General features: G+C 36.4%; 1 protein-coding gene across 1 annotated transcript; it reads left to right on the forward strand.

The window, feature by feature from the left end:
- The first annotated feature begins 1,969 nt into the window (after positions 1-1,969).
- LOC116771966 (piggyBac transposable element-derived protein 3-like) lies at positions 1,970-4,846 on the forward strand. The gene is made up of 2 exons (XM_061527055.1): positions 1,970-2,552; positions 2,890-4,846. Exons 1-2 carry the CDS (start codon positions 2,517-2,519, stop codon positions 4,804-4,806), a joined length of 1,953 nt encoding a protein of 650 aa, XP_061383039.1. The 5' UTR covers positions 1,970-2,516; the 3' UTR covers positions 4,807-4,846.
- Positions 4,847-8,803: the final 3,957 nt, after the last annotated feature.

Raw genomic sequence — 8,803 nt, forward strand, 5'->3', positions numbered from 1 at the left:
AAATTGCTGTACAGGAATCCGCGAAACCCTATCGACGCCGCAAACGTCCTCGTACCCCGGAGCCAACAGAAGAAGAAGACGGTCCCGTTGTTCAAGCTCTCGGTGTAGTGGATGATGTTGCAGACATGAAAAATGATTCTCCACAATTCAAATCTATTGTTTGGAAAAAAAAGAATCTTCACCTTCATGTAAATGAAGTGGTTTTTAGAGGTCAAAAAGAATTACCGGAGACGATTACCAGATTGGACACACCTTATAAATGTTTCCGTTACTTTATGAACGACGCCCTGTTTGACCATCTTGTTGAACAATCAAATTTGTATGCAAGGCAAAAGAACATAAGAACAAACTTCAGTGTCCAATCCGTTGATTTGCGAAAATTTGTTGGCATTCTATTGTATATGTCGGTTTATCGCTATCCAAATGTGCGATCATATTGGGGAAATAATTCCTTTGAGGCAATTCGCCAAACAATGCCCGTTTTGCGATTTGAAGCAATACGCCGGTACCTCCATTATAACGACAATGCAGCAGTAGTTACACGAGGTGACCCAGGATATGACCGTCTTTATAAAGTTCGTCCCTTGGTAAAACATTTCAATGAAAGATTTCTATCAGTGCCCATGCCTTCTAGGCTGTGCGTAGATGAACAAATGTGTGCCACAAAAATGACGGGATCCCATTTGCGCCAATATATGCCCAATAAGCCACATAAGTGGGGCTTCAAATTTTTTTGTCTTTGTGATACTTCCGGATTTTCGTACTCTTTCGAAGTATACACTGGTGCCGGAGATAACGTGATTTTTGATGGTATGCCAGATCTTGGGGCTGCGTCAAATGTTGTAGTTCGCTTGTCAAAACAAATACCAAATTTCGTAAATCACATCCTATACTTCGATAATTTCTACACGTCCCTTGGCCTGCTTACGTATCTCCGAAGTAGAGGAATTTACAGTTTGGGAACTGTGCGAGTAAACAGAGTACCCAACTGTAAATTGTCTAGCGATGCAATTTTGCAACAGAAAAAGGTTGATCGTGGTTACTCAGAAGAGTTTGTAGGTACTGCATATGGTATTGATATATCCTCTGTGCTATGGAATGATACGAAAACTGTGCGCCTATTGTCTACCTACGTTGGAGTAAAACCATTTGCGTCTAAAAACATAAACAAACAGATTTCAAAAGTAACACGTTGGGATAGAAAAAAGAAAACCCACTATGACATTGACTGTCCACAAATCATCAAAGAATATAATCGGCATATGGGGGGTGTCGATTTGATGGATGGCTTATTAGGCCGTTATCATATTCGTATGAAAACCCGGAAATGGACCAACCGAATTTTTTATCATATGGTCGACGTGGCAATGGTGAATGCTTATATACTTTATCATCGGTTGCATCCCCATGCAGATAAAATTGAGTTGCCAACGTTCAGAACACAAGTCGCAGAATCACTCTGCGTGTGCGGCACTATTCCAGTAAAACGAAGCGTTGGCCGACCATCCAATACGACACCGCCACCAAAGATACCAACAGCGAAACGAGCCTATCTGCCAACCGATGATATTCGTTATGACCAAATTGGCCACTGGTGCGTTTTTAGGGATCGGTCTGGCAAGAAGCAGTGCAAATACCCTAAATGTAAATCGGAAACTCAAGCATACTGCACTAAATGCAATCTATCTTTGTGCAGTTCAACAACAAAGACATGCTTTTATGATTTTCATAACAAATAGTAATTGTAAAATACAGAAAGTCTCACTCAATGTATAATAAAGGAAAAGTTTTTTAATACTACTCACTGCATGCGTCCGCCTAGAGGCGGATGATTGTTTTTTACCTATAACAGCCGCACCTGATAACAAAATCAGTTTTCTTCTTCATATTTGTTGTTCTAAATATGAATCTAAAATTAGCTGAAATTTTCAATACGATAGAAAATTCATGCATTAGAGGGTTAATTCTGGATTATATATTTTAGTTTTATTTTAAGTTAACACGACATTATATATCTTTTCTTTAAAACGCGTAAATTTCTCAATACTTATATACCTGGAAATACTTGTCCCTACCCTATGCCCTTTTCTATTCATTGCCGGGACAGATGTTCTATAGTATTCAAGGCCACTCTCTCCACTTTGTATGAGTCAAGATTATTCGTTAGTTTTAAATTGTACCGTTGCAACTACGGACGTACGGTTTTAAGAGCTATGGCTGATTTGTGTTTTATATGTGATAAGAAACTTTCAGAAGGTGTTTCTGTGAATGTCGTACGTGGTTTACAAACTTTAAAAACTGCAAGTATTGAAAGAAATGATGGAAATATAGATTATTTAACCCTTAAATTGGCAGTGTATGTACTGGCATACATTAACTTTGTAAAAATATTTGACATAGTATAATAAAAATGTCTGTGTCACAAATCATTTTAATTCATTGCAATACTAATTATTTTTATAAGGAAAAATAAAACACGTCTCTGGCAACACTTATTTTGACATTCGGTCTCGAAAATGGCGGCCCGGCGTAGCTCATCTGTGTTGACTAAGGTATTTATATTATTTTAACTTGGTTTGACATGGTTTGTGGTGTTTTTATGAACTATATTTTATGCATAACAGTATAATTGAATGGATTTGATATGTTTTTGTGTATGGTGACTTTGTGTTTTGAGTTTATTTTGGTCGGTAAACTGATGTATGCTGTGGCATACATTGCCAAATTCGTAATGAAAGACCCTTCGTTTTATCTGTATGACACAGCATACATTGCCAAGTTTGTAATGAAATGCTTTATTTGTAATTTGCAAGATACCGCATGTATTTGTGATTTGGGATTGCTTTTTATTTTTGGTTGAAGCATGTTTTTTTGTTTCTTTGTTGCCAGCAAACGCTACTAACTCGAGGTGGTAGAATATTAGCTCTTGTGCCTGCTGAAAATGCACCCTCTGACGATAGCGAGCGCTCAGATGTCGAAGAGGAATTTCGTGTACGCACCCCGCTTTCTTCATTTTCTTCTCCAGCACCTTCTATTCATTCTTCCTTGGAAAGACTAAACATTGTAGATGATGACGAACATTACAACAGCGACAATGTTCCACTTACGCCTATTTTTCAAACAGTATATTCAAGTCCGTCTTTAGAACCAAATTGCAATAAAGTACCGGTGCTGAGTGATATTCCGTCACTCCCAACAACTCCTCTTACTCCAGTAAATCCACCAAATCCAAAAACCAGATCCCGACGTCGTCAGCCCACCGTTCCTGTCCTGAAAAGACCGAGACTAATGAAAAAATTTACTTTGAACTATCAGTGGAAAAAAGCCGTTTTTCGACACAGAGCTATTATAGAAGAAGACTCCAATTATACAGATGTTCCGGATATATCAGCGATGGATTATTTTTATAAATTTTTTTCGCCAGACATTCTAACAGATATCGTAGAGCAAACAAATTCTTACTCAATAGGAAACACTGGACGTTCACTTGGTTTGACGGAAGATGAGCTTCGCGATTTTCTAGCCATACATATTATAATGGGGGTCGTGAATATGCCAGCATATACGGACTTTTGGAGTTTACGATACAGGTATAACTTAGTAGCAGATTTGATGACACTAAAACGATATCAACAAATACGTCGCAATTTGCACTTCGTTGACAATAATATACAGGATTCCGACCGATATTACAAAGTGAGGCCATTTGTGCAGAAAGTAAGACAAAATTGTCTAGCACAGGAAAATGAACGGAAGTTTAGTATAGACGAGATGATGATTCCGTATAAAGGAACCAAAGCTGGAAAACGCCGTCAATATATGAAGGACAAACCCAACAAGTGGGGTTTCAAAAATTATGTCCGCGCCGGAGTCTCAGGCATGGTATATGATTTTCTTCTTTATGGTGGCGAAGATACATTCAGATTTTACACGTTTTCAGATAAGGAAGCTTCTATAGGTTTCGGAGGACGAATTGTAATCGCTTTATGTCAAAGCATAAAATTCAAACCGGCTTTTGTTTTCTGTGACAATTTTTTTTCCTGCCCTGAGCTGTTTTACATTCTACGCGAAGAATACGGTATATTTGGTTTGGGGACTATAAGAAACAATAGACTTAGAGGAGCAGAAAAAGTGTTGCCTTCAGAGAAAGAGATGAAAAAGAAGCCTAGAGGAAGTTATTCACAAGTAGTGTGCAACAAAAATAGATTATCGGTAGTGAGATGGAACGATAACAAACCTGTTACCCTAATTAGTTCATATGTAGGCGTAGAACCTGTCGAAAAAATGAAAAGATACTGTAAGGAGACAAAAAGCAAAATCGATGTCGACTGTCCCCAAATAGTCAAGGAGTATAATAAACATATGGGGGGAGTCGACTTAGCCGACATGCTTATATCTCTCTATAAAACACCATTTAAAAGTAGGCGTTGGTACATAGGTATTTTTGTTCAAATACTTGACATATGCATAAATAATGCCTGGCTTTTATATAGGCGGGATCAAGCTCAATCAAGCAAGCAATATATACCTCTAAAAGATTTTAGGTACGAAATATACGAAGGCCTGAAAAAATTTGGTCGTGCTGATAAAAATGACAAAGCCAGAAAAGGTGTGCCATCAGCTAACCCAGTGGAATCGTTACGATACGATGCCATTGGTCATTTTATGATAATGACCACTCAAGGCAGGTGCAAGCTATGTCAGAAGCTTACCACTGTATTGTGCATGAAATGCAAAGTGCGGCTATGTTTCGTAACAGGGAAGAATCCCAGAAACTGTCAATTAGATTACCATGTAAAGGCGTAAATTAGTCATTTCAGTTCAATAAACGTTTATACTATTATTATCTTTTGTATTTTTTTTGCTATTCCTGCTCCTGGATAAACTCCCGTCGAAATTTCATAAGTTTTAGGACTCACTTCCGTCGGTATTTCATTAGTCACTGCACTTGGCAATGTATATCCCAGCATACACGACTTTGATCCCTTGGTTTTCTATTCACTTGGCAATGTATGCTGTGTCATACATGAGTTTTCAGGAAAACTGAAACGTAAAGATATTTTTTCGTATTTTTTTGTAATGCCTTAAAAGGTCTTAAACCCGATTTCGATAAAAAAAATCGGTTTATGTAAAAAAAAATTCTGCCAAATTAAGGGTTAAATACTTTAAGTTCTGTAAATGTGCATTCCGAGTGTCGAAAAGTGTACACGAGTAAAAATGTTATTATTGCATCAAAACGACGCACAGATGAGAGCGAACCTTCAACGTCAAGTGCACCTCGTAAAAAACGAAATGAAGTCTTTGATTTTGGAAAGTTATGCTTATTTTGTGGCCAAGAAGCTGATGAAATAGCAGAAAAGAAAAAAAAATTAAAGTATAGACGGACAATAAGTAATGTAAGTTACTCTTGCATTCAAAGACAACGTAATTAAGAGAGCAGAAGAACGAAACGATTCCTTAGGAGAATTAGTAAAGGAACGTATATATTACGAGTATGATTTGATCGCTGCTGAAGCAAAGTATCATACTATTTGCTATACCAACTTTTTAACCCGAGTACCATCTGCAGATAAAATGCCTCGCCAAGATGATCAAGTCACTCAAGCAATAAAGGAGATTTTTTGTTATATAGAAAATAATGAAGATTCTCAATTTACTTTGAAAGAACTTAAAGATGTCCCTACGGAATACATACCTGACGATAAGACAATTATTACAAAATTACAACAAAAGTATTTAACTGATATAATAATCACAAAAAAAATTGGATCATTTACAATTATATCTTTCCGTGATACACAGCTTAACGTATTATCAAAAGCTTGGTACGAAAATAAAAAAAGTACTCCTGTAGAAGAACGTCTACGGATTGTAGAAGCTGCTGCGGCTATTATTAGGGAAGACATCAGATCATCTGTAGTTGAAACAAAAACGTATCCACCTCCGAATAAAATGCTAGATTGTATTAATGAAGAAATACCAAAAACATTATCACATTTTTTGGAAGAAATGATATTAAAAAATAGAAAAGGACACGTAGATCATTTAAAAACGAAATGCACATCTATTAGCCACGCAATAATGGCTTCGATACGAGAACGTTCATTTTCATCACAGCTACTGTTGGGCCTTTCCGTATTTCTTCACAGAAGATATGGGTCTAAAAAATTGTTGGATGTTTTATCATCTTTAGGATTTGCTGCATCATATAGTAATACCATACAGTATGAAGTTTCATCAGTTTACCATCCACAACCTCGTATTTTACCATCAGAGTCTGGTGCGTTGGTACAATATGTTGGAGACAATGCAGATATTAATGTCAGTACTCTTGACGGTAATAATACTCTTCACGTTATGGGAATGATAAAAATAATTACTCCGAAAGATGCTGTAATTTATGATGATCGCATAAAAAAATGTACAACTAAACCGAGTGCAAAAGAGTTAGCAGCAATATCACATGTATCTCTTTTAGCATATGAAAAGCCAGTTGTACCTGGGTACAGCAAGATTCAAGTCCAAAATCTACATGATGATCAAGTACTGATTGAAAAAAAATTTAATGCAGTTGATTTGTTGTGGTTATACGGAAAATGGAAGAATCTTTCACCGTTGCCAGGGTGGAATGGCTATCTTCAACAACTTACGAAAAATAATCAAAATTTTTCAACTTCTCAGGTTATATTTCTACCTTTCATTGATCATCCTGCCAGTAATTTAGACACAATTTATACAACTTTACATAGTGCTATAAATATTGCCAAGTCACATCAACAAAAAACGTGCATGATTACATTTGATCAGCCCCTGTACTCAAAAGCACGTGAAATGGTTGCTGCGTCAGATGCAAACTCAGACTTGTCTAAAACAGTTGTCAAACTTGGAGGATTTCATATGCTCTTGTCTTTTCTTGGATGCATAGGACATGTAATGGACGGTAGTGGTCTCAAGGAAGCTTTAAGTAAAATATATGCTACAAATTCGGTCGACAAAATGTTGAATGGTCACGCTTATGCAAGAAGTATCAGAGGCCATATATTATTACGACTTGCATTATCAATAAAGATTTTTGAAGAGATAAAAATTGAAAATTGTGTGTTAGATGAGTTAATTGAACAGATAACTAGTCGCGATGTTTCCTACGAAGATGTTGAAGGATGTACGAGCAGCTCCAACTCGTTAATTGATCAATTTCAGCATAAACTAAAAGAATTAAAAGCTCGAGGTCCCACGGCACAGTTATGGGTGCAATATTTTGAAATGGTATCAATAGCCCTAGATTTCATTCGCGCTGAAAGGCTGGGACTTTTTCAAGAACATTTGGATGCAGTGCGTAAAATGCTGCCCTATTTTCATGCTGGTGGTCATTTCCTATATGCGAAATCAGCTCATTTGTATCTTCAAGATATGTTAAAACTTGAGGAGACGATGGATCAACAGGCTTTTGAGAACTTTAAAAAAGGATTCTTTACTGTAAAACGAACAGAAAAATTCAATTCTGGTACATGGACAGACATGGTAATCGAGAAAAGTCTGATGAAATCTATGAAGACAGAAGGAGGAGTATCTCGAGGCCAAAGTACACAAGAAAGTGTTCTATGTAAATGGGTATATGCTATGTATGCCACGAATACAATTTGTGAAGAAATTGAACGGTTTTGTAACATTTCTTTCGATTCTGTGGACCAACATGTTGATGCTAGAGATTCACGAATAAAAAGGGATGATACTGATGTAAATGAACTGGTTGGTTGGTTTACGCTTCATAATCCCTTTCCAAATACGAATCAGTTGGTATCCTTAGCTTCAGGAATCGTTGGAAATGACCAAATTAATTGTCACCGAGCCCATGAAATCGGATTGCAATCTATGGTAAAGATAACTGGTTTGAACTTCAACGAAATAAAGTTAAAACGCGTCGATAAGGTTTTACCGCTTTCAGCCATTAACAAATCTGTCAAAATTAATGATTGTAAAGTTTCTATAGATCCAATGTTACTTTTCCAGAGAATAACTGTAAGCAAAAAATTTGAAAGTAATTTACAAGAATATCTTCAGTATGAACTAAGCCCGTATCCGACATCTTTATTTGATAGTAATGGCATGAGAAAAACCACGAAAGCAACATTATATGACAATATGATGCCTGTCGTTATCGATCTTGATGAAAATAATGTAACATACATCATCGATGGTGGATTTCTTCTGCATCGCGTCGTATGGAGCAAAGACGATACTTTCTCTATTATTTTAAATAAGTACATTAAATATTTACAAACACATTATGGCTCAGCAATTGTTGTTGTATTTGACGGATATTCGGACTATAGTAAAAATATTAAAGCACTGGAACAACAAAGAAGAACTGCTGCACTTTCAAAATCATATGAAGTTTGTTTTGACGAAACAATGGTTGTGCCAATCAGTCAAGAAAAATTTTTATCAAATCGGTCTAATAAAAAAAAAATTATCGACATGCTTGTTGAAAAATTTAAAACTGTTAATATCACAACAAAACAAGCCAGAGATGATGCTGATGTTCTCATCATTGACACAGCTATTGCCTTATCAGAACATCAAAAGACTGCTGTCATCATAGGAGAAGATATCGATTTGCTCGTTATTTTAATTGGACGTACTCAGTCACATCATCAGGAATTTTTTTTGAAAAAAGTTGGCAAAGGCAATGTCAAAACACAAATATATTCTACTAAAAGTTTTGACCAATATCCTCGTACTAAAAAGCACATTTTATTTTTACACGCATTCAGTGGCTGTGACACGACTTCTGCGCTATTTA

The sequence above is a fragment of the Danaus plexippus genome (assembly GCF_018135715.1).
Source record: "Danaus plexippus chromosome 3 unlocalized genomic scaffold, MEX_DaPlex mxdp_34, whole genome shotgun sequence".
Taxonomy (NCBI): domain Eukaryota; kingdom Metazoa; phylum Arthropoda; class Insecta; order Lepidoptera; family Nymphalidae; genus Danaus; species Danaus plexippus.

Bases quoted from the DNA above. Each gene is read 5' to 3' on its own strand.
- LOC116771966 (XM_061527055.1), top strand. From the start codon at position 2,517: ATGGCGGCCCGGCGTAGCTCATCTGTGTTGACTAAG. The intron at 2,553-2,889 runs GTATTTATATTA...CTTTGTTGCCAG, and splicing joins GCTCATCTGTGTTGACTAAG to CAAACGCTACTAACTCGAGG.